This window comes from Hemiscyllium ocellatum, chromosome 14 (assembly GCF_020745735.1).
Source record: "Hemiscyllium ocellatum isolate sHemOce1 chromosome 14, sHemOce1.pat.X.cur, whole genome shotgun sequence".
In the NCBI taxonomy this organism is placed as follows: Eukaryota; Metazoa; Chordata; class Chondrichthyes; order Orectolobiformes; family Hemiscylliidae; genus Hemiscyllium; species Hemiscyllium ocellatum.
The window spans coordinates 51,656,936-51,684,596 of NC_083414.1; the positions used below are offsets into that span (position 1 = coordinate 51,656,936).

Genomic DNA, 27,661 nt, shown 5'->3' on the forward strand with positions numbered 1-27,661 from the left:
GCCTATTTAAAAGACATCTGAATGGGTACATGAATAGTAAGTGTTCAGAGGGATATGGGCCAACTGCTGGCAAATGGGACAAGATTAAGTTAGGATATCTGGTCAGCATGATGAGTTGGACCAAAGGGTCTGTTTTTGTGCTGCACATCTCTGTAACTCTATTGGTGGCCATGTAATCATTGTCAATTGTTCTCAAGACAATTCCCTTTAGAACAACCAGTCCTAGCTTACAAGTGACTCCAAACTCACTGCAATATGGTTGACTTTGAACTGCCCTCTGGGAAATCAGGGATGGGCGGTGAGAAGTGCAATGCCAGAAAAAAAGCCCCGAGAGCAAGACTCCTGTCCATTTTTGGTGTGCAAATTTATAGCACGGCAAGGAAATACAAAATTTGGGACCATAACAATTGGTGTTTTCAGATAACTGATCAAGAGTTTTGTTACTTACCCTCCTCAGCAGAATATACAATGATTACTGGGCTGTAAGGGCCTTCGCCTTTGTTATTATAGACTCCAACTTTTACTTCATAGGGAGAGAAAGGTGGCACACTTTCATTTCTAAACACATATCTTGATGCATCTGCTGAGGTTACTGCCGCCTTCATCCAGCTTGTCGTTCCCAGCAGTCGGAATGCAACAACATATCCAAAGCCTTCGCCATTTTGTAACTCTTCAGGCACAGGCTGAGAATCAAAGATTTAAAAATTGTTACCAAAAAGAAACTGCACCAACTTATTTGTATTGCACAGGATGTTTTATATAAAGTAGGAACATTTGAAATAAACTCACAATCCAACCAAATGCAAAGAAGACAAAAAACATGGACTGTTTGGTTGTAAGGCCTAAGACTCAAACTTCGCAAAGGCCCAAGGCTTCATATTTGCTCCCAACCAGATTTGCTTTTCATACTTATTGTACAAGGCACCATAATCATATAACTTTTTTTTTGCAACCAGTAGACAAACCGATGCAACAGAACACTTCAAAAGTTTCCCAACACCATAGATTGTATTTGTTTTACATCAGTTTAACCCTTAAAACACTAGACACATGAAAAAGGGTTCAAACATTTTCTCAGTGGCTTAATATTATTCAATATTGACCAACTCAGGATCCTGAAGTAAAACTGACGGAACACGCAGACTGTACAAGGGATTCAACACTCGAAACAAATGCAAGAGCAAAGGTCATGCTCACAAAATTCTCCAAGTTATCAAAATCACACAGGCCACAGCCAGAACCATAAAGTAAGAGAAAGGGTCTTCTCAATGGAGAGTTGAGAAGTATAAGGATTAAGAATTCTTGTGGGCTACTTATGAACCTTAACGTTAGCATGTGCACTGCTGAGTCAGAGTTTATGGACTCAAGTCTTTACTCCAAGTCCGAGCTTGAAATTGAGGTTGGCACTGTAGTGCAGTGCTGGTGGTAATCTGATTTGTATGAAATATACTGAGACTAATTGAGGAGTTGTTAAAAAAAACATTCCAAGCATTGAAGCTGAGCAGCAAGTTTTCCTGTCTCTCTCAACCAAAACTGCCAAACAGTTAAATTAGGCATTTGTCTAAATAGTTCTTTGACAAATCTTAATGAGCCCAAAGTGATTTTATCCAACCACAGTGTCTACACTTTGACAGTGGCCGTGAAGCTGTTTGAAAACTTCTGGTGAAATGAAAGGCATCATAAATGTGTTATTATCCAAGCTTTACATCAAGAACGACTATACTTGCTACGGGGGATGAAATACAGGATGTGATTGAAAAGAAATACTGACCACATGAATGTTAGGTGATCTTAACAGCAGCTCTCAAAATGGCCAAATATTTACATAAAACTTAACCTTGCAAATTACAAAGCTATCCAGAAATAAGTTATGCTGTCTGGATGTAGCCCATCAAGGCAATCAAGCTTTTGATCCACAAGCCTGAATTTCTCACAGGTATTCAGGTGGATGTAGACAAAGTCATTACCGTCAATTACTTTGAATAATGAACCCTGCCAGCTGAGGAGAAAGCCCCACCGAATATTGAGCCTATTCATTGTCAAAAATAGACCAAGAATGTGGGTTCCCCAGCTTATAATGACCATAGTTAGTAACTGACTACTTTGTGAATGGTGGTAACACCATACCACTTGGTTGTCTTTGGCTCCCAGAGTTGAAAAAAAGTGCTGTAGCCTTAGAAAGGCGAGAACGCTTTGTTGTTAATCAAATTGACCATGCTGCCAGGTTGAGAGATTTATTTCAGTAGGTGTTTTGTTACACATAATCTGATGCTCCAGTGCAACCATGAATGTTTTCCCCCACACCCTCCCTAAACACATACACATATAATTGGTTCCCGACTAATTAGTTCCGACAGTTCTTTTAGGCAATACAACTATCTATCTCTATGTACAATATGCAAAGGTAACCCTTTGTATTTAAAAAAAACAACAATTCCTCAGGAGATCACAAGTAGGTTACAGCAAAAAGAGATGATGTCTCTCTCACAACCACCCTCCCTGCCCATCCAGCCTTTTGACAAAAGTGTGTAGAGCCTGTGATTGATTAGCTACACCCCAGATAGCATCTTCTATACAAACCAAACACTTACTGACTTCAAAGAAATCAACAGCGGTCATCTGTCAAGACTTCAAACCATCTCTGCATAGAATCTTTAAAGAAATCACAGAACATGGCTTAAAACTTGCTAACAAATTAATCTGCATCTGACTGGCTTTCTCTGGGACACTTTTAATCAACTTAACATAACCTCCTCCTTGTAAATTACCGCTGTTTGAGTGAGAGTGCCTTTTGGCTTCACGTGGAACTTTCAGTTGAAACACTTTTCCTTTTTCTTTATCAGGTGTTAAGGTCAATAAATGCTATTTCCATAAAACTTACAAGAAAACTTGTCTGTGTGATTCTTGTACAGTGCTGAAGCAGTTAAATACATATTAAAGTGACGAATAGCACACCAGTTGCAGTCTTTATAAGAGGTAGAAAGTCATTCTACAAATCTCCACTTGCCATAAAAGGGACAAAATCTTTATATCTTTCTGAATCATCAGGGTCTTATTTTCATGGCCACATATAGGAGCTTGAGGAGAATCGAAAAGGGGGAAATGGTTGAAGGTACTTGATTTTGTTGAAGCTTCTGCAACTGATTATAGCAATTATATACATCTCACGAAAATTTCAAAACTAGCAAAGAACCAGATTATAATTTCAAAATTAATTCATATTTTACTTTTGCAATTTAATGTTTACCATAGTCATGCACATAGATTTAGTGTAGCAATTAATTTGTTTCCAGAACAAATGGGTAAGAGAGGCGGTAACGATATAGTCACTACAGTCCTTCACAGGAGCCTTGCTAAGTCCCTGAGGAATGAAGGCATTTCTGATGCTGAAGGCGAATGGCCTGTTTGTTGAGACTGGGTTATCATGGGCAACTGAAATCTTGAACTTACTTAATTGCTTTACAGAGTTGAATTTTCCAGAGATTTCTCAGAATTGGCTAAAATCTGCTGTTTTATTTATGTTTTAAGGACACAACGTGTCTGGCCACTGGTATAACAGATTTCACTATTAATGGGGCGATACACATGCAACATGGCTGTTGGATATTTATTGCCTTTTTTACTACAGTATGTGCATTCTGATATGGAGCCAAATTTAGGATCACTGGGTAAAAGTAAATGCTGTTAAATGTATATTATTGTGCTCAATTCTGTTCAGTAGTTCTGTATCTCTCATGTTTTAGTGGTTGAGCATTTTCTGGCATAACCGCATTTAAAAAATTATCTTGCAAAGATAAATTGAGCTCACCTCCCAAGTTATTACCAGTTCAGAACGACTGCCACCTCCCCCACTAACATTAGCCGGACCCATGTCAGGAACTGCAAGGAAACAAAAAGAATGGATAAGTTTAGATCACAGGAAACCAGGACAGGAAATCTGCAGTCAAGGAAAATGAAATTCCTTTCTCATTTAACAAAATTCACTAGTTTCTGCTGCTCCCAAACAAATGCAAATATGTAATACATACAATATGTGAGTGTAATATGTAATGCATACAATAATCATAACAATAGCTTTATCAACCATTAAATTTGAATTTATTAATACTTAACAGCTCTAAGTTCTCAGTGCACAATTTGACCAGCACATAAACAGCATAGAACATATATATGTTAACATATACAAATATTTATATTTGATATAAATATGTATTAAAAATTAAGCCTCTTAAATGAGGCAAGTGCAACTATTGAAGTACTTATATTTCTTACCAACGTTGTTGGATATTTTCAATGAATAAGCACAATAAACATGAAAATTATGTTTAACACCTTGTTCTCGCCTGCCACTCTTTGAGACCAACTATCAACAGTAGAAACAGACATCAGGCTGCCTCTGTTCTGAGTATAACAAGCAGCAGTCTGCTCAGAATGAATTCTTCATTCAAGTGTCAGTAAGATGGCTGCCTTCAAAGTGTGTATCTCCAGGTAGAAGTCTTATGCAAATGGCAGGCAAGAAAGGTTTATTTGTGCATAATTGCTTTTAAATTCGAATAACTCCCCATATATTTCAAAAATCAAAAAAACAAAAAAAGGAAAATTGCACACACAGTCATGTACATTTTGACTTTCACAAGTCAGAGTACATAATACAGAGTACTGTTCTCACGCACTGGTTATTTGTTATTTTCAGCAGTCTCTATATGTACATTCTGTCCATAATCTTTAAATCGTGCTGGTCTCTTAATGGAATGCATGTTTGCTACTAATTTGGAGATGTTCCTTCACTGGGCAAGTTCTTATATATTATGTTGTTGCCATGATGCCCGGTTGATCTGTGGACTGTCTAGATGATGAGCTTGTGTCTTTCTGATCAACTACCTGCAGTTGAGCACCAGCTCTTCCTGTAGTACTTACATGTCTATGGTTGTGATATCTGATCTGTGCAGGTCTCAAGTTGCTATTGGGCTAACGTTTGCTGGAAATGTTGAAGATGTGAACCCAGAATGGCTCTCCAATGCTCAACTCTGACAATGGTGTGGCAATCTTGTAAATTATAAATTCAACATTCTGCCATTTAACCATGACTTTGTCCCTCATGTTTGTTATAACCTCTATCTTTGAAGCTTTTCTGCTATTGGAAGAGTTGTTTGGGTGCAATGTAACACTATTTTTTGTTCTAGACTACTTTCCATGCTGTCAGGAAGTATGTTTCTCTGGTTGAGGTTTGCCCTGTAAAAATCTGTGCCAGTATTGCTCAATTTAATTTTAATTCTTCTGCCAAGTTTCACTACTGCTTTAGTCTTTCTATTTGACATGGGTAAATGTGGAGTAGGTGAATGGTGTTGAATTTCCCTTTCATTTATGAAGTGACTTAATTCTTCACTTGGGAACAGAGGACCATTGTTTTGAATGTAAGGAAATGCCATAATAGCTGGAATGTGTTTTCAGACATTCAACAGTCTCAATGGTAGCCATGAAAGTCAGCCAGTCCACCCACCTATAGTTAGTGCAGTATGGTATCCATGATTTATCTATCAGCAGCTGCCCAGAATGCTTAGCTTGATACTCAAGATAAACACTGCCTTGACTGGCATGGTCCTTGATGTTGCTGCTCATGTTTGGCCGGTGGAGCAGTAGTTCCCAACATTTTCAGTATTAAGGCACAAAGGATGCATAACAAATGAAATTTCCCTTCTCCTTCACAGTGTTAAATGTTGGCAGATACTGCCTTCAATAATAGATACCAAAGCTCCAGAGGAGATTGGAAGCACGGCTGCAAACAAAGATGATACAAGAGTCTAAGACAGGTAATGGTGTAGATCTCTTCACACTTGAGGAACTGAATATCTTGACTACTATACTGGTAACAGGGGGTTGGACCAGCTGACTTATGTGGCTACCACTGAGACTGTCGAATGTCTAAAAGCAAACTCACCCATTACGGCATTCCCAATATCTAACCTTGTCACCGCACATCAGTTAAAAACCACTTCAGCACAGTAGTTATCTCACCTTCCTCAGACTTGACTCAATTCTTTGGTAACCCTGCAGGGATGCATTTTAGCATCTTTCCTTGCAGCCTGTTATGGAGAGTGACTCTATTGCCTTTGTACAATATGTCATCTTGGTCTATATGCCCCGTTGTCTCTGTACGCCCAATACGTTCATATATCAAGATACATCCTTGATATTCATGGGCCTGCCTTTCATCATTACCTTTTGTAATGCTGGGAGAGTTGTATCTTATTGGGTAGTTTGCTTGATTTCAGCAAGGTACTTGGCTCTGTTAGATTTAATATCTCCACTGGGTTGACCATTTTCAGAGCTTGATGATTTGTTGTTTCGCAATGGATCTGGAAGATCTTGCACACTGCCATACTATCCTTTATATTCTGAAACAGGAGTGATAACCACAAAAGCACATCTGTGATATCCACCTTGTTTTTAGGTTACATTCAGAAGGTACCTCTTTGACTGGAATAGAATTCTTTGTCGATGCTTTGGTGCAGATAATAGAAGCTCGAGGAAAGTGTTTTGAAGTGTTCTGTAGTTGGAGTTGACTGTCACTTTGTCTCTTCCAAGTGCGGATTGATGAGAGTGTTCACAAGCAGACACAATGACCAGGTATGCTTTCTCAATCTGAGCACATTGATTTTCCTGCTCTTCAGGTGCTGCCTGACTGGCTGTGCATTTCCGGCACCACATTCTCGACATCATTCAGTTTATGTTAACATACCGGGTGCAATTGCAAGTGTTCGTCTTTCCTGCATTAGAGTTGCTGCACGTCTATTCTCATTGATATCACACTGCAGGCTGGCGCCATCATTTATGGCATTTTTATGAGCCTTGGCATGGGTATCACGAGTTGCTTGACTCCAGTGAACCCAGTAGCACTCAGGAGTTGGTGTTGTGGTTCATACTCTCATGACAAATTGGTCAAGAATTTCCAAATAGTTGACAAATGCTTTAAAATCTTTTGGTGCTGTATCACTGCTACAGGCGTCACTTTTGCAAATTCTGTCATTTTACGGGCTATTACTTGAATGCAGACTTCTTTAGTTGGAGTATTTTCTTCTCCACCTACAGGTTCTCCTGGCAAATTCCATCAAGGAGTCTCATTAGATGTTGATCATGGTCAGCATTGGCTTCATTCATTGTCTCCTCACATTCATAACAGAGCAGATCATTCAAAATAGCTTCTATTCCCAAGGATCACTATCTATTTCATGCTATCTCCTTGATATTCCTCTGGAGCAATGGAAATGCCAAACAACATGTGCAATCAGAGGTATCGATAGAAGAACATCCATAATATTACTAGCAAGCTGCTGCTTTCATCACTTCCACTTGCTAATAATCATCCTTTGCACCTTGGGTGGTGAAGCTGTGTGCCTTTGCAAATTGTGGCAATACTCCTTGGACGATTGGCATGGGATTGTGAAATTACTTCAGAGTCGTATTTAGATTCTTGGGTTGATGCATTCTCCCAATGTTCCTGGTTTTTTCACTGCTAACCCATTCTGTAGGAGTTATCACTTTCTTAATTAATTCCTTTTTATTTCCCAGTTCTTCAATCTTGCCTTTTAGATTGGCCTTGAAGGCATTTGGAACGTTCCTCAGCAGATACCAAATTGGTCTTAAATTCTTATCTACTCCAAACTGATATTTTCCTGGGAGACATTTTAACTCTGCAGACACAATTTTGTATTTCTTGAAGGATCTATTCCATACTCGATAGTTTAGTGCATTGAAACAAAATGCAAATCTCTTTGAACTTATTGAGGGCTGTTGGCCCAAGCTTCAGGCTTGCTTTAGCTGGGATAAGTGGCTTGTCCTTGCTGTCTATAATCTGGAACTCCAAATCTTCATTCATGTTGTTTCAGGGACCTGGCATTGTAATCAGGCCTCTCAGCGTGCTCACAGTGCTATCATGTAACCTCAACCTCATTATCAATGGTTTCATTTTTGGGCTGCTATCTTGAGCCACTTTGAACAGAAACTTTATGTTGTTTGATATGCTCCTTTAGCGGTGCTCATTCCAACAGCTAGAAACTATTTGAGATCTATTGACTAAACTGTCGAATGGTATAGCATGATTCATCAGAACCCTCAGCCAATATCACTCTAGGAGCTATCTGTACCTGCTTGTTGTTTTTCCTTTTAAACATACACTTGTGTTCAAAATGAATTGGCTTCTTGCAGTGAGAAGACTACTATCCCTATACCCGACACATGTCCTTCTCATCTGCATGATGTACCCTGCAGTATTTGCATCCTTCCCTTTGTCTTTCATTTTTCTGCCCTTTGAGACTGGAGTATTTGTCAGGATAATGCAAGACCTGGTCAGTTCTGATATAAATATACTCTTTCTGCTCATTGACAACTCTAGAAGCTCTGTACTTGTCACTTTCCTGAGAGTGATTTTTTTCTTGTCAGTGCAGAATCTCATATCTGATAAAATCCTGTCTTTAATCAGATCACCTTTTAAATTGTAGGATGCTGTGAGTTAAGTCAAGGAGATCTAAATGATCAATAGACTTTCTTTCATGTTGGCCCTAATATTAAGCATGTACTCTTCATAAGTTAGTCACTTGGAATTCCAAGCATGACTCAAAAGTATTTAAAATTTCTGCATTCCGATTAGTTTCTGTTTTCACAGAGATTCGGTGTGGAATGCATCTGAAAGATGCCTGTTTCCAACATCATTAAGAGTCAAGTGAAGCACAATTGCTTTGACTTCTTAAACAAACTACTTGCAATATTGTAATGAAAAACTGCCAGTCTTACTTCATGCCATCTTTCATTTTGATCAGAGTCGAGAGAGAAAAAAACTGCAATCATGTTTCCTTACCTGCTTTTCAGCAGTGTACTATCTATTGTTTGTACTTTAGTTTATTTCAGCTGCCTCTACCAGTTTTCAATGCTCTGAATATTCCTATGTCATTTCAGTCATTGTGCTTTGTTACACACTCAATCTCAGCTCTGTACCTGACACTATTTTGCGAACCCAACAGGCAGCAGTCTGTCAGAATGGAAGTGTCAGTAAGAGTGCAGTGCGTGTTCCTCACAGGAGCAAACGCATGAATTCAGCAGGCCAGGAAGGACATGATTGCATTTCAATCTGACAACTTGCAATGCCAGATTTCTGCCCAGGCAGCAAGGTGAAGATCTGCACCGATATGCATTTGCAAGTTGCATTACAACAGGGTTTTCCAAACTTGCTGATTTTGGAGACGATTTAGGTGCCTGGCATGGAAATTTGCAGGCCTTATATAAAGTTTAAGCTGTTATTAATTCAAATACATCTTGAAATAATTTTGGTGTCATGAATTGTGTTATGTCAATAATAAGGCAACAAAACTAAAAATAGCTCTCTTCAGGCCCTTATCTCCATAATGCTCAAACAGGAAAATCATGTGCAGCATTACGCCTTTAAAAATAATTTTTCAACACTGGATTATTAAAAGCAAGGAGGGTATGGGTTTAGGCAGGATAAAAATAATATGATATAGGTTCAATTAATTACAGATTTCCCACTTAACCATTACTATCAAGCCAGGGAATCAATACTGGTTCAGTAGAGAACGCAGGAAGACATGCCAGGAGCAGCACCAGGCATATCTAAAACTGAGGTGTCAACCTGGTGAAGTTAACAACCAGGACTACTTGTGTACCAAATAACGTAAGTTCAGCTAGATCGAAAGGAAATTGGAAAATGCCTCCCTAAAGAAATTCAAGTGGTAGCAAGTTGGTTGAAAAGGCATCTGAAAGTAAGGGGGAGTTTATAGCAGGACAGCACTAACTTGAGATGGGAAGAGCATTCGAGACTTGATCAGTGCATTAGAGACAGACACACCACCCTCACATGTTAAGCCATACTTCAATACTCTGTTACAAAACCATTGAACACATGGGTTATGTTTGATCAGCATTTCTGACCACATCCATCAAACCTAAATTGCTTAGCCTATTTATTACATGGCTTTCTTCTTGAACTGTGCAATAACCAAGACTTTTAAGAATTAATTTTGAAATTCAATACCATATTTCATTGACTTTGCAAAATTTTAAAATGAAAATTTAGTATAATACAGCTGAATGCAAATGTTTTGCTAAATAATTAATAGCAGCCGTTTCAGCCTTTCATGAGCTTTTGCCAGATAGACACGTCAGCAAAGAGAATTATTCTCCAGCAAAACCTTGAAACCACAGAACAGATTATTGAAAGGAATGCTACAGGACAAAAAGGCATTCACTATTTAGTAAAGGTGATTGGATCAAACTAATCGACTCCAATCTTTATGCTCTGCACAATCTTCCTCTCACATTCAGTCCTAAATTCGCAAAAAAAAATTGTCAAACCAATGGATTATGTTCAAATCTTGTGCCATTTTTGTAAAAATAGGGACTTTGGGGAGGCCAGAGTTCAACCATGCTTTCTCTGTGGCAATGGCTCAGTGAGTAAGAGTTGCCTTGCCCACCAATCACCAATTTTCTCCTGTCAACTAAATTGTTGTGATCATTTGAAATTTGATATTCTTGCCAGATGAGTGCAAGATGAAAAGCTTTGGCAACAATTTCGCTCGTTTCAACAATATTAATTCATCTGGTCTTCTTGGTTTGAAATCCAGAGTGTGAAAATTAACTTAGTGCAAGATGTATTTTCCTGCAAAACAAGGAACAAAATTTCAACTTGCAGATTCATGGCCAGCATATAAAATGTGTGCTTTTTAAAAAAGCCTGCAAGCTAACAAACCCTATCACAAACTAACAAACCCTTTGCACATTAGAAATACTAATGATCACGTTTCCATAAAATTAAACTTCACTTTTCAATCTTTTGAGTCAATTAATATTTACAGAGACAAAGTTTGAATTGATGCCTATGTGGCACTGGTGTGGCTGAACCTTTGAGTGTCCATTAAGTAAAGTGCAACCAACTTGTACTGAGATTTCACCTTGTGTTGTCCATTGTGTCAATTTCTAGTGGTTTGCAAAAGGACACAAATAGAATTGCCCATTTCTCACACAGAGGTTTCACATCTGGGAACTTCTCAGGCAGCCCTGGGAATTACTGCCAACATTTTCCTAGATGGGAGCAATGTACCTTTGCTGACTGAATGTTGACATGATACTGGAGTATCTTAATGTGATTGAACATCCTGCAGCAAGAGATCACTGAATCCCAAAGGGGGAGTGCAAGTGGATCCTACTGCGAGTTCCACTGAGCCTTCCATTTCATTCCGTCCTAAGTCAAAGCTACGTCAACTATCACTGTGCTAAATTGAATTGACCACAAACAGGTCTAGCACCTCATGACTGGTCATCTATGAGTCATTGTCGGCCATCAACCTTATCTTTCGTGCTAATGTTTTGGGTTATTCCATTATTGAGGATGAGGATATTTGTGGAGCCATGATTGTACTCCAACACAGTCTGTAACATCATGGCCCAGTATATCCCCCACTCAACCAGTATCATCAAGCCAGGATATCAACTCTGGTTCAACAGAGAGTGCAGGAGGGCATACCAGGAACAACACCAAGCGTATCTAAAATCAAGGTGTCAACCTGGTGAAGTTAACACACAGGACTTCTCATGTACCAAATAACATAAGCAACGTGTGATTGACAGATTTAAGCAATCCCACAACCAATAGATCAGATCAAGCTCTGCAGTCCTGCCATATCCAGTCATAAACAGTGGTGGACTATTAAACAACTCACTGGAAGAGGCTCCACAAATATCCTCATCCTCAATAATGGGATAGTCCAGAACATTAGCATGAAAGATAAGGCTGAAGTATTCTCAGCAATCTTCAGCCAGAAGTGCCAAGTGGATGATCCACCTTGGAATCCGACAGTGGTCCCCAGCATCTCAGAGACCAGTCAGCAGAAAATTTGATTCACTCCACATGATTTCAAGGAATGTTTGAAGGCACTGGAAACTGTCAAGGTTATGGATCCTGCTAATGTTTCAACAAATTACTGAAGACTTGTACTCCAGAACTTGTCACTACCCTCATCAAAGTTTTTCAGTAGTTACAACACTGGCATCTACCAAACAATGTGGAAAATTGGCATGTCCTGCATACAAAAAGCAAAACAAATTCAATGTAGCTAGTTCACCCCATCAGTCTACCGTTGATCATCACAAAAGTGATGAAAGATCTAATTAATAGTGTTTTTAAGCAGTACCTGCTCAGCAATAACCTGCTCACTGATGTCCAGTTTGAATTCCAGTTGAGCTACTCAGCTGTTGACCTCATATAGCCTTGATTTAAACATGGACAAAAGAGTTGGATTCCAGAGGTGAGGTGTGAGTGACAGCCCTTGACATCAAGGTTGCATTTGACTGTGCTAACAAAACTGGAATCAATGGATATTGGGGGCAAACTCTCTGCTGGTTGGAGTCATACCTGGCACATTGGAAGATTGTTGTGGTTGTTAGAGGTTAGTCATCTCAGCTCCACGACTTCTTTGCAGGAGTTTCTGAGTAGACTGCCTTAGGCCCAGTCATCTTAAGCTGCTCCATCAATGATCTTCCCTCCATCATAAGGACAGAAATGAGGATTTCTGCCAAAGATTGCACATTGTTCAGCAATATTTCCAATTCCTCAGATGTTGAAGCAGTCCTTGTTCAAATGCAACAAAATTTGAACAATATCCAGACTTGGGCTGATAAGTGGCAAGTAACATTCATGTTGCACAAATCCCAGACAATGACCATAACCAATAAGAGACAATCTAACCACTGCCCTTTGACTTTCAATAGCATTACCATCAACAAGCATCTGCTATCAATGTCTTGGGGGTTACCAATGACCAGAACCTCAACAGGACTTGGAATATAAATACAATGGCAACAAGACGAGGTCAGGGGTGAGGAATACTGTGTGGAGTAACTCACTTCCTGTCTGCCCAAAGCATGTCCACCTTATTCAAGGTATAAGTCAGGAGTGTGATAGAATACTCTCCACTTGCCTGTGAGTGCAGCCTCAAGAACACTCAAGACGCTTGACACCACCTAAAATGAAACAACCTGTCTGATTGGCACCACATCCACAAACATTCACTCCCTCAACCAGCAACACTCAGTCACAGCGGTAGATACAATCTGCAAGATGTCCTTCAGAAATTCATCAAAGATCCTTGGACAGCATCTTCCAAACCCATGACCCTTTCTATCTAAAAGAAGAAGAGCAGCAGATACATAGGAACAGCACCGCCTGCAAGTTCCCCTCTAAGCCACTCAACATCCTGACTTGTAAATGTTTTACTGTTTCTTCTCTGTCACTGATGCAAAATCTTGGAATTCCTTCATAAGGGCAACTTATGATCTGCAGTGATTCACCACTACCTCTTCAAGGGCAACTGGGTACGGTCTCTAAATGCTGGCCTAGCTAGCAACATCCACGCTTGATGAATGAATAAAAAACTCCTTTGATTTTCCTGGTTGATAACATCGATGCACCTCTTCCCTTCAGGCCATAACAAGTTTGGTGTGCTGTGTCACTCATCAACTGTTGAAGTGGCCCTATCAGCGCTTTGAGTTTCTTTGTTTCTTAAATCCTCCATTCTTCTTTCTTTTTCTCAGTTAAATTTCCACCTTTAATCTCTTCCTTCTGTTCTCTGAACATTGCACCTGCTAACTCTCCCCCTTTTATAAAATGACCACATGTTAAAGTAGAGTTTGTTGCACATTTTTCAAAACAGCTGTTTTTCTTTTGGGGCAAAATCCTGAGTATCTGGAAGAAATTAGTTTTTTTTTATGTTTGTCTCCACATATGATTTGTTTTGTAAAGCATATAGACCTTTTATAATAAATGAACAAACACCACTAACCCACTATGGTTTCTGGATTTCTCACTCTTACTGTGGAAGTCTGTGGTTCTCTCTTTTTCTTTCATGCACATTCCATAATTTATTAATCTAACACACAGATGACTGTAAAAGGAGAGGTATGTCCTGAGAGGGTAAGTTTCAATCCAGGATTAATGTGAAAGCAAAGGTTGATTTGGAAGGTAATGCTACAACTCCACTGTGTCCAAATGGGATCTTCATTCCAATGCTGCCACAAGCCATTTTCAATCAATGCAAATGAAAAGCAGATCCAACTCAGTTGTGAGGAGATTTACAGAGAGAAATGTGTATAAAATCACCTATAACACAATTAATCTCTCCAAATAAGCCAATTCCAATGGTAATATATAGTTTAGTGTTGATCACTGGGATTGTGGAGATGTTGAATATAGAGGTAGTGGGCGGCTGCAGTCAAACATCAAGGATTGAGAACTTTAATAACTTCGATAAAGAGATAGAGAGTAATATCCAGGTATGCTGATGCTACAAAGCTAGGTAGAAAGATAAACACTGGGTAGGACATGGAGAGTTACAAGACAGGTTAAGTAGTGGGCAGCAAAATGGCAGACACGATAGAGTGGGGATGTGTGAAGCTGTTCACTTTGGTCATGAGAATAGAAAAGCAGAATAATTTTTAAAAGATGTGAAACTTGGAAATGCTGATGTTCAGAGAGACTTTGGTGTGATCATACAAGGAATGCAAGAAGTTAGCATGTAGATAGAGCAAGCATTGAGACAAGCAAATAGCATATCAGACTTTATTACAGTACACATAGAAACAAATAACACTAAATTGTAGAGGACTTCGATGAAACCACATTTGGTACAGTCAATGCAGTTTTAGTCTCCACTGGAGGTGGTGCAATGAAATCTCACTAAGTTAGTCATTGTGATGAAGGCATATTCTGTGATGAGAGGCTGAGGGAATTGGGCCAATATTCTCAGAGCCAATCTCATTGAAAAGACTCAAGATTCTGAAAAATGCCAAAAATTCAAAAATGTTTAAAAATCTTACAGAAGCCTGAGTGACGAGGACTATGGTGAGAGATGTGTGAGAAGTTGGGCGAAGCCTTTCTTGATGTTGGGAGTACCTCATTGTATTTTCAAACAGAGTTCTGGACATTGAGACCATATTCTCATTCAGGAGCAGGGAGAGGCCTATTAATGTGAATGTTGTTGCTGTGAATCTCACGAACTGCAAGTCTTACCCCACTAATATACAACCTCCTATTATACCAGTCACCATGAGGAAATTTTACAACAACAAAACCCAATGTTAATGATCAGAGTGGGCACCTCGTGACTGCAGCTCAGTGCTTCCTCCTCATGTTGGACACCCAGCAACAACATCTCAGGTACTGTCTAGGGCACCTCCCGTCTGGCATTCAACATGCACCAGCCTTTCAGGGCCTGCTTGACACTTGTCCAGAACACTTCTGCACCTTCAAGCTACACTTCAGCCAACAACTAGCATTGCAATGCTGCTACAAGGACATTTTGTACGCAGAGTCAGACAACCAGCTGATTAATCGGTGCAGGCTGTGTCTCAGGATGGTTTGCTCACTCTGAGTACTGTAGCAGATATTGAGTGAGTGTGGGGAACAAAGATGGCTGACACTGCAATTGAACCAGATGGCAACATCGGACCAGGCTGGCAGATTCTGAAGGTTGGTGCCGACTGGCAGGAAATGGTGGAAGAGGATGTACTTAACCATGAGAATCTCCAGGTACCTGCCTGGAAAGCAGGGTACCAATTTCCTCTTAGCTGCCATGTCCAGGGCAAAAGTCACAAACTGCGCAGGGCAACTTTACCCTGAGAGTGCTTGTCAGAGTGCAGAATGGCCTTTTAAGGATTGCTGAATACATCTAAGGCTGGAACTGACCATATTTTAGTCTTGGAGGAAAACCAGGGATATGGTCATTAGGGGAGAAAGCAAAGAGAAGGCCCAAGATCAGTCATGAACATATACAATGGCAGGGCAGAGCAAAAACAACTGGCTGGACAACTCTAGCCACTCTTCAATCTTTTCTCTGTTGACCTGCAATTATCTTCCTATACAAATAGTAATCCAATTCTCTTTTGACAGCCATGATTAAAACTGCCTTCATCATGTTCGGGAAATGCATTTCAGATTCTAAACAATCACTATGCAAAGTTTTCCTGTGTTTTGCTGTTGCATGTTTTACCTTGAATCAGTGCTCTTTGTTTCTCAATGCTTTCAGTAATAAGAATAGTTCTTTCCTTACCTACTTGGCGCATCACTCCTTGTGATTTTGAATACCTCTATCTACTCTCCTCCCAACCTCCTCTTCTCCAAGGGCAATTGCCACTGATTCTCCTCTCCAACAATATCATTTAAATGCCTTATCCTTGGAATGATCCTCATGATTTTTTTCTGCATCCTCTCTCATGCCTTCATATCCTTCCTCAGGTGTGATGCTAGAATTGAACCCAATACTCAGTTGAGACTGAAACAACATTTTCATCCAGCCTATCATCATTTCTTTGCTTTTTTATTCAATGTCCCTATGCCAGGTCTAAGTTGGTACAGATCACCCTGTGTTGTTCCTTCACAAAAAATCTGTATCAAGGACATGTCAGTTAGCAAGAAGAAATCTCTCTGGAGTGAGAACCAGATGGATTTTATTGTCTGCAGATCCTTGATTGGCGTTGTTAACAGAGGCCAATCAGGGAGCCCCGGCTGATAGATATATACAGGGGATTCAGAGATTCTGCTGACTTCAGGTTCCAGGCTCTCAGCTGGCTGGTTACAGCCAGTGTACTGTGCACATACAAATAAAGGGTGATTGGTGACAGGATACCAGCCTCTGTGCAGTTATTTCACTCTCAATGATTATTTTGTGTCATAAAAGGTGTGAATGATAATAACAAAATTGGTGCTAGATAATGGTTTTACTTGCTGCTTGTGATTGGGCCAGGGCACTCAAAATTTGAATTCTGGTCACTTCACATTTCTGAGGAAACAAGTCTTTCTACGCTGTGTTCCAGCTGAATTCTTTCCTTAATTTTTCCAAGTGACTTTGTGAAGTTATTGGTTCAGATCTAACGCATAGTTAAACACCATGTGGAAAGATGTAAAACAATTTTTGTTTCATTCTTGGGAGAGACAATATTCTGGTGCGAGCTTGATGGAAGTTTAACATCAATGAAGTTTTAGTTCACACACCACATGTAGAGTCAATAATTATCTTTGAAGTGAAATTGTGATGCTGTCATAAGCCACAAGAACATGCAAAGCTTTAGTTTCATCTGTTCGAAGTTCTAATATACTCAGGTCTGAATCACTGGAATAGACCGGTTATGCCAAATGGACTGTTTCTTTATTGCAATTTATCTAATACAGGAAATTGTTATTTCTTTGTGAACCATTTACAGTTGATATATTGAACTTTATCCTGTTAGGCACAGCAGAGAGACTGATCGTAAGTCAGGAATACATTTGATTTAATTGTGCAATTTGAGAATGGCTGCTTAACTTAAGCTACTGCACCAGCATCTGACTTCAGAATTTGTAAACCAAGACAGAAAAAGAGGACAGATATCCCACCAAATCTGTTCAAGGATGTATTTCTAATTAAAGGGACCCAGACGAAGTTAGAATAGCTAAAGTCTATACTGATTTCAGGCACAGCTGCTGGTTTTACTGCTACTGGTGGCTCACTTAGAGCCATAGAGTCATAGAGATGTACAGCATGGAAACAGACCCTTTGATCCAACTTGTCCATGCCGACCAGATATCCTATCCTAATCTAGTTCCACTTGCCAGCACCCAGACCATATTCCTCCAAATCCTTCCTATTCATATACCCATCCAGATGCCTTTTAAATCTTGCTATTGTACCAGCCTTCACCACTTCCTCTAGCAGCTCATTCCACACACGCGCCAATCTCTGTGTGAAAAAGTTGCCTCTTAGGTCTCTTATATCTTTCCCATCTCACCCTAAATCTGTGCCTTCTAGTTCTGGACTCTCCCACCTCAGGGTAAAGGCCTTGTCCATTTACCCTTTCAGTGTAAAAAGAGAGGTCTGCGGATGCTGGAGATCAGAGCTGAAAATGTGTTGCTGGTTAAAGCACAGCAGGTCAGGCAGCATCCAAGGAACAGGAAATTCAACGTTTCGGGCCAGAGCCCTTCATCAGGAATTTCTGGCCCGAAATGTCGAATTTCCTGTTCCTTGGATGCTGCCTGACCTGCTTACCCTATCCGTGCCCTTCATAATTTTATAAACATTTATAAGGTCACCCCTCAACCTCTGACGCTCCAGGGAAAACAGGCCCAGCCTATTCTTATAGCTCAAATCCTCCAACCCTGGCAACATCCTTGTAAATCTTTTCTGAACCCTTTCAAGTTTCACAACATCTTTCCGATAGGAAGGAGACCAGAATTGCACTTCTTGTTCGTCATGAAAGATCCATGGTTTACCTGCAGAAGGTTGCTCACATTTCTTGGCAAAGGCTGTCAGCAGTGAAGTGCATACCAAGCTGTGTGAAGTGCAAGCCAGGTGAAACAATTTCCAAGAAATTGTAAGCCAAGTACTGAAACACACTTTCAGAGAGAGTGACATGATCAGCACATGTAACATGGCCGCAACTTCAGTTTTACTATTCAAAGACTTCCCAGTCTGTAGGTTTCAGTGAAAAGCATTCCCTACCTTGTGTTCATCTGGTTCATACTGATGACTTCCACAAAGCTTGGGAAGCACAAGAACTGATTATTAAAAGCAGAAAAAAATGACTGTTCTGCTTGTAACAAAGGGGTGGTGAATGGCTGCTGATCGTTGACACAGTTGCCTGACCAACTGTAAGTGAGATAGTTTTTGGATTTCTGATCATTTGCTACTTTTGTGATTTTAAACATTGTGCCCATACCCACATATACTTCCCATTTACAGCTAAACTTCTTCCTTATGTTGATTTAATTTCAGCATTGAAGATATTTGTAGTATCAGCTATAATAAACAAAGAATGCTATTATAGAAACAGAAAATTCTAAATAAAGTGTCATATTGGACACAAAACTCTGTTACTCACTCCACCAATGCTGTCAAAGCTGTTGACTTTCTCCAGCACTGTCTTCATTTCAGATTTCCAGAATCTGCAGGATTTTGCTTTCGTGACCAGGAATTCTGTGTTTTCAGAAGTCAGAATGACTCAGCGTGTGGTTTAAGACATTGTGTCACAGAGCACTGCATATAAATAACATCCTTGGGAATGAATTAGACAACATTTTCTCCCATATTATCACAACTGAGCTGATTTATAATCAAGTTTGCACGCAGGCTCTGGATGGAGTGTCAGTGTCCCAATATCTATAGATGCTCATTACAAAACACTGAAGGTGATGGGGAATTGATGGTGGAGCTGGAAACTGCTTGGCTCCAAATAACTATCTGATTAGATCCTCAAGGAGCTTGTTAACTGGCTGGGAAAGGCCAGGAGCCAAAGTTCCGAGTGAAACCAAACTGTGCCATGTTAATATATAGGTGTCAAGTGCAAAATGGGAAGCCATAAGTCATGTTGCTGCTATAAATATTTGGAAAAACAAGGATTTTGTTTTACTCAACAGGTCTAGTACTTTTACCAGTGTCCGTTTGGCTACTCGTCTGCATTGTGAAGCACTGACCTCCTTGAAACTGCAAGACAACAAAGCCATCATCATGGGTTGCAACTTTCCTTTGTAGGCTTTGCTCTGGAACCATTTCCAGGGGCAATGGGCTCACCCCGGCCCAATTTTAGGATTTAAAAATAATATCATTGTTTGTAACACAAAACCATAATGGAGCCAGGACACAAAAATGACTTGGGCATTGCATTTCACAATAATGAAGTAGGTATAATGTAGTCACCCTGGTCTTATTTTTGTATTTGCGGTGAGTTGCTTGGCACAGTCCAATGCAACTCATTAAGGTAATACTAGCCAATATTACGTCACCAAAGTTGATAGCTGGGTACATGTGTGGTGGAGGGAAAAAAGGGAGGAAAGGTTATACTATCAAGGGTCCTCCAGCTCCATGAGAGATAATTCAAAACTTATCTTTATTGGGTCTTGATGGCTTCATTACCATAGAATTGGATCACATACTCCAACTGGCTCCAATCCAGTACTGTATCTCGGTCACTGGACCTCAAATGGCATATCAACAGCATCTGATAGGAATAGGCAATTTAAGAGTGCAGCCTCTTTCAAAATGATGTTGTCAGACAAAATATTGAGGTCTTCACGTCTCAACTGTAACTCGGTTTGGAGGGTGCAAGTAAGCCCCAATGCAACTTTAAATTCCTCTTTAATGCACCGCCTTGTCAATTTTTTTATTAATTGTGACAAACTAAAACACTTGCCGCATATACTATTCAGTGATGACATCGGCAAAATGGAAACTAAACCTTTATCCTTAAAATGTTTGACACTGTGCAGAGTAGTGGTGTAAAAGTCAGGGTAGATACCTGAAAGCAGTAGCTTAGACCGGATTGTTTTGTGAAGGAGTTCTGCTGCCAAAAATGCTACATTTCGATCTTGCCAAAGGTATTGCTGGCTGGAAAGTGACAGAAGCAGTCATGCTGTCACCATCCTTTCGCAGTTTAAACACAGGCCTATTTTGGAGCATTATTCATGCCTATATTTACTGTGATAATAGATAATCTTGTAAAGACTACAGGTGAAACTCTATTAAATTTAAGTTTAGTGGTACAGTTATCAGTAACATCTTCAAAACTGAAAAATGCATGTCGGCTACAATTGTTGGATTTCACAAAGCGTCAATAACGTAATACCAGCAATTTGAAAAAAATAGTCGGGAGACTAACCAGTGTTTTTTAAATAATGTTTGGTTGGAAGGAGTGATCATTAGCTTTTTTATTGCTTATACCATTTGCTAGTAGTGTTATCGTATTTTCTGATATCAATGCTAGATATGTTGCTGCATCATCTGCATTTGACGTCTGCCTCTAGCTACTAATTTTTTTCTGACACTGAAGTGTTAAATAATTTTAATTTTCTGTGTTTCAACTATTTAATAATAATTTATAATATATTACCACAGATTATCTTCTAATATTATGATTTTATGCTAAACCCTCAGCAGTTTATTTTCCTTAACTTACACAACCAATGTAACAAATGAAAATGAAAGGAAGGAATTTTGTTTTTTGCTACCTTTGTTTTTGTTATGCAACCTTTATAAAATGTTTATCAAGTTCTTATGGTGTAATCTTTGCAGAAATAAATCTATAATTTCTTTCCAGTATTCAAACACTGTGGAACTGGTTAAAATATTGCTCCTGGAGGCTGAGATGGGCACTGCAGCAGGGGATAGGGCTAGAGGTGGCTATTTCACCAAGAACTGGAATTCCAAATCAGACCTAAAGAGCAGCAACAAAAACAGAAATTGCCAGAGGAATGCCACAAATCATCAAGTTCTGACGAACAGTCACAGGACTCAAAATGTTAACTCTGTCTTTTTAACCCTGCAGATGCTGCCAGACTTGCTGAATTTCTCCTGAAATTTCAGAGTTTGTTTCAGATTTCCAGCATCCGCAGTCCTTCGCTTTATCAAAAAGAGCAACATTTGGCACCACAACAAAATCTAGTTGCAGTGAGAGGTTGGGGAGTTTCAAACCTTAATAAAGGGAAACACGAGTCATTTGCTATGTGTACTAATGAAGCTATTACTTCTTGCCAACATAAACTACAGAAGAATTGTACAAATTAAGGTAATATCCAAACATCAATTTTAATTGCTCTAAATACTTTGTCAATATACTTGACCTTCCATAAAGTAAATGTTTGTATAACACGTCACCACAATGTAATAAATACACAATTCCATTGTGATATCAATAATAACTCTTTGTCATGCAGGCCTGAATAAGCATTAGTTATGTATATTCATAATTGTCCTTAATATATGGTAACAAGTGATGTTGCTTCTTTTGTGAGCTGTTCAAACAGAAAATCTGTTTCTACTTTGGGTTGATGTTTTTTGCAACATCAAGTTGTTTCGGGGGGCTTCTACTTAAAGCCACTTTGATGCCATCACATTGAACAACAGTACACTTTAATGAAATGATAATAGTTACCACATTGCTAGTAATAATTATCTGATGGTCCTCAGAAAATATAGTTCAGCTGACCACTAATAAGCTTGTTTTTGAAAACCAGAAAGTTTGATTTATTCCTATCCATCTGCTGCAAAGCATGCATCACATCAATAACAGGAAAAGACAGGACAGATAAAGAGAACTTATTGTTTTGGTTGGGGATTCTAGAAGTAAGTGGAATAATCTGAGATTTTGGATTAGTGGTGCTGGAAGAGCACAGCAGTTCAGGCAGCATCCGAGGAACAGTAAAATCGACATTTCGGGCAAAAGCCCTTCCTCAGGAATAAAGGCAGAGAGCCTGAAGCGTGCAGAGATAAGCTAGAGGAGGGTGGGGTTGGGGAGAAAGTAGCATAGAGTACAATAGGTGGGTGGGGGAGGGGATGAAGGTGATAGGTCAGGGAGGAGGGTGGAGTGGATAGATGGAAAAGAAGATATGCAGGTAGGACAAGTCATGGGGACAGTGCTGAGCTGGAAGTTTGGAACTGGGATGAGGTGGGAGAAGGGGAAATGAGGAAACTGTTGAAGTTCACATTGATGCCCTGGGGTTGAAGTGTTCCAAGGTGGAAGATGAGGTGTTCTTCCTCCAGGCGTCCGGTGGTGAGGGAGCAGTGGTGAAGGAGGCCCAGGATCTCCATGTCCTTGGCAGAGTGGGAGGGGCAGTTGAAATGTTGGGCCACAGGGCAGTGTGGTTGATTGGTGCGGGTGTCCCGGAGATTAGATTAGATTAGATTACAGTGTGGAAACAGGCCCTTTGGCCCAACAAGTCCACACCGACCCGCCGAAGAGCAACCTACCCATACCCCTATATTTACTCCTTACCTAACACTACGGGCAATTTATTGTGGCCAATTTACCTGACCTGCACATCTTTGTGATGTGGGAGGAAACCGGAGCCCCCGGAGGAAACCCACGCAGACACGGGGAGAACATGCAAACTCCACAAAATCAGTCGCCTGAGGCGGGAATTGAACCCGGGTCTCAGGCGCTGTGAGGCAGCAGTGCTAACCACTGTGCCACCAGGCCTTGGATGGAGGTGAGGGAGGAGGTGTGGGCGCAGGTTTTGCAATTCCTGCGGTGGCAGGGGAAGATGTTCCCTAATGCGCTCTGCTAGGAGGTGTCCAGAATCCCCAATGTAGAGGAGGCCACATCGGGAGCAATGGATACAATAAATGATATTAGTGGATGTGCAGGTAAAACTTTGATGGATGTGAAAGACTCCTTTAGGGCCTTGGATGGAGGTGAGGGAGGAGGTGTGGGTGCAGGTTTCGCAATTCCTGCGGTGGCAGGGGAAGATGCCAGGACGGGAGGGTGGGTTAAGGGTGGGGGGGCGTGGACCTGACCAGGTAGTCATAGAGGGAACGGTCTTTGCGGAAGGCGAAAAGGGGTGGGGAGGGAAATATATCCCTGGTGATGGGGTCTTTTTGAAGGTGGCGGAAATGTCAGCGGATGATTTGGTTTATGTGAAGGTTGGTAGGGTGGAAGGTGAGCACCAGGGGCGTACTGTCTTTGTTACGGTTGGAGGGGTGGGGTCTGAGGGCGGAGGTGCGGGATGTGGACGAGATGTGTTGGAGGGCATCTTTAACAAAGTGGGAAGGGAAATTGCGGTCTCTAAAGAAGGAGGCCATCTGGTGTGTTCTGTGGTGGAACTGGTCCTCCTGGGAGCAGATACGGCGGAGCCAGAGGAATTGGGAATACAGGATGGCATTTTTGCAAGAGGTGGGGTGGGAAGAGGTGTAATCCAGGTAGCTGTGGGAGTTGATGGGTTTGTAAAAAATGTCAGTGTCAAGTCGGTTGTCATTAATGGAGATGGAGAGGTCCAGGAATAGAGGCCATCTCTGACATCATCACACATGGCAGAGTCTTGCATTTGGCTTAGGTTTCAGGTTGGAGGGGATCAGATGCATGCTCTTGTGCAGCCGAGGAGGACTTGCATTAGATTTGTGCTTTCTGGCTGGTAGGTGCCTTTTTTAAGGTCATGTATTATCATTTCTGCTCCAGAGAGACGTCTGTCTTCAATTGGCAAGCACCAATGTTATGGTTAACACCGTTTGTGACCAGCATTTACATTTCACACATTTGCACACTGTGTTCATTTTATTTGCACAAATGACCTGATTGCAAATAATTTCAGCCTGCACACTCCTCTTGCTCCTTGAAGGGTCTCCTGTCATTCAGTATTGGAGCACATGTTTACAGAGAGCAAACAGACATGGACTGAGCCAACTCCTGGTGTGATCACAACCATTTTCTATTTGTAGGTCACATTAAGTACCTGACAGATCATGGAAGGCTATGCCTAAGGCATTGAGTAGCAACCTCAGCCTGGCCATGAAACCACCCCCCCACACCATGCTCAAACATCCATGTCTCTTTCTAATTCATGCTCCCTGAACAGCCCATCTCTTCTGAACTCCCACAGGTTCCCATGACCCACCTTGAAGTATGACTCCTACTCCTTACCTTAGATCTCCCCTATCTGCCCTCCTTGAGCCCTGTCACTAGAGTTTAGTTATGGCCACCATTTAGTCGTATCTCCCTGACTGGTAATTTGCTAATCCTCCTTTTTGACATGCAGGATTGCCTGTGGTGCAGTTCCTGGACTGTAGTGCCATGTACCCACTGACTTAGACTGGCCAAAACAGACTTCAGAGCATGCCCAGGCCCCTGGACTGATCAAGGATACTGCCACTGACTGACTGCACTAGGACCCACCGGATTGACTGCAGCCTCACCATGAACAGACGGAAGACAAATCGTTTTAACTTAGAGACATGGCCATTTTATTGATTCAGATGAAGTGTATGACGTTGGCTGCTGGCATAAGACTAACATAGCTTTCTGCCATTTGCAACATGTCAACTGCATAGACTGGTGACTAGTGACCAACAGGACATGCTGTCTGGTTATGTGCCTTAACTAAACTGCAAGGTGTCTTATGGTCTGATGGTCTCATAAGACATAAATACTATGAGTCTTTAAACTGTGGCTGAACACATAAGACAAGAAAGCTATGTCGGCTAGGACTATGTGAATGAGCATGAAGAAAGCAAGCAGACAGCCATGGGATTCATCCCTGTCTAATCTGTGAGCTGGGAGCCAAGTCTCTGCATACTGCATTCCAGGGATAGTTGTTGGAGCACTCCAAATTACAGCGTGGCAGCGCAGAAACATACTGTGCTACGATAGTGCAGAGATTCACACATGCTGGATGCCACCATTCGTGGGCATGGACAGCATGCCCTGAGACTTTGTATCAGGTGTCAAAGGTGGAGGTCTGGAGGGCCAAGCAGTGAGTTGGAATCATCCAGTACCCCGCTTTGATTTTCCTGATGGGACTCTCAATGTCGAGTTTCTATCCACTGCATGGTTGAATAGAAGAGTGCATATTATTAAGGCAAGATTAAGTAATAATGAGGGTGACAATGATCAATAACACTTATTAATAGCCTCTCAGTCTTCATTAGCAAGAATCTTGTATCAACATTTGGAACTTTGTTGGAAAATATGACTTGTTGCTCCCAACGTCAAGAATGGCCTCACTTGACTGCTCACATATTTTTCCAAATTACTCGTCATAATCCATGTCATTCAGGGATTGGGAAGAATCCACCCCTTGTGATCTCTGAGCTGAAACAGGCATGCAATGAGGGCAGAGGAGCTGGCAGGAGAAGCTTCGGTGAGTTTTGATCAGCTTATCGTTAACAGAAAGGGAGGGTTATAGAAGAATATGATGCAAATCCAGCAAAGAGACGTTACGACTTTTGAGGAAGGAGGGGGAGGAGACATCCAGCAGAGTATGTGCTTTCCTTGTGACTTCACCAACGTAAGAAGGTCACTTCTGAGTTGTGATTAATTATGGACCTGTCTTGACATTCTGGGAAAATGTTTCCCTGCTCAGGCTGCAGTCAATGTGGAATTAGGGTGCTCTTGAATGAACAGTTCCCAAATATTTATGACTTTATCAGGCTTTGCTTTGCAGGTTGACATCAGCAATGATCAGGTTCTGAATGGGTAAGTAAGCGGCCTGCTGATTTGTGCTGGGTGAGTAGACCTGAATTTGAACCTTCTAAAGTGTTTCAATGGCTGAAAAGGACTTTGAGACATCACAAGGTTATAAAAGCATATGTAGATCTTTTTTAACTTCAGAAAATCATTCCATATCGACTGAGAAACAAATCTTCACCTTGAATTTCTGCAAACACTTTTCATTATCCCTTGCACATCACGGTTATATGTCATGGTGCTTTTAAAATGTGATGCATGGAGAAGCTCCAGGCAAAAGTGCTGAAATATGTTTTTGTAGATGATGGTATTTGCAAATTCAGACCACCCTGCAAAGCCTTTCAGGAAACGTCTTGACAGCCTTCCATTCACATCACTTACAGTTTATATAACAGGGTGATAGATGCTTCTAACTATTATCTTAAAGGCGTGAATCATGGATCTCTAGTAAGACTTTAGAATTCAGTGTTTAAATAAGTTCAAATCTTCACCTCACTTTGCACATTTTACATGACCTTCAATAATCACAAGAACAGAAAAGTTCTTTCTGTATGCTATTTCAATAATGTGTATAGCTGTTAATGATCCATAACAATACCCAAAAATATATATTTACATAATTAGTTTACATTAAAATAAGTAACTGCATACAAAATAACTCTAAAATACTTCATGCATTTTTAAAACTTCATATCCTTAAACGTCGAGAATTGAAGGAGTTCACACGGGCATTTCAAACAGCTCGTTTGTCAACACGATCACAGCCAAGTCTTGTATTTCCTTTTCAAAATTCTTTATGTTGTCTGGTACAATTTCACAGCAGCGCATAGATTTTTGAAATAAGTTTGAAAGCATAAAATCCTTCCCCAGAATTTGACCTTACTTTACATACGTGAGATATATTTAAACAGGCTATTTGACTCAACAAACTCACGTTTGTGTTTACACCTCTTCCCAGCTTCCTCATTTTATGAGCACTGCCGTAACTTTGTCTATTTCTCTTCTTCTTAGCTGCATCTATATCATTCACTTCAACTACTCTGTAGTTGCAAATTTCATATTCTCACACTTCCAAGGTGATGATGTTTCTTCTGAATTCTGCAGAATTAATTTATTGACTGTCGTACACTGATGGCCCTTGGTTTTGCTGTTGCACATAAGTTTAAAGAAAAGGACATGCACTCTAACAATACTTTTCATGACCACTGGACATTTCAAAACACTTTATAGATGATAAAATAGTTTGGAAGTGTAGTTACTATAGTCCAGAAGTGGTATAGGGAATGTTGCAGCCAATTTGCAAACATAAAGCTTCCATGAATAGCACATGATGATTGTTGAACAATTTGCTTTGTGATGCTTATTAATGGATAATTATTGAACAGATCACTGGGGATATCTCCCATTTTTTTCCTCTGAAATATAACTATTGTGTGTGTGATTTGGATTGGATTTGTGAATCATATCATAAAACGGATATGATTTAGAAGTTGGGAGACGTAACAAAAAAAAATGTGTGCTGATGAAAAAGAAAGCTGGAAACTGCAGACAGGTACCGGTCGGCGAAGATGGTGGATGAGTGATATTGTTTCTGGGGTGGTAATTGAGATTCTGAGACTAATGTTGTGGGATATGGATTAAAACCCCACCATGGCAAGTAGTAAAATTTGAATTCAAT

At 40.5% G+C, this 27,661-nt stretch overlaps 1 protein-coding gene across 1 annotated transcript in view; it reads right to left on the reverse strand.

Moving 5' to 3' along the window:
• LOC132822149 (contactin-4-like) overlaps nucleotides 1-27,661 on the reverse strand; it is a 1,303,479-nt gene that overhangs the window by 140,860 nt on the left and 1,134,958 nt on the right. Inside the window, exons 16-17 of the mRNA XM_060835221.1 lie at nucleotides 3,809-3,879; nucleotides 449-683 (exon numbers count right to left, since the gene is read on the reverse strand). Coding sequence (XP_060691204.1) covers nucleotides 449-683; nucleotides 3,809-3,879 — 306 coding nt within the window. The remainder of the gene's footprint in view (nucleotides 1-448; nucleotides 684-3,808; nucleotides 3,880-27,661) is intronic.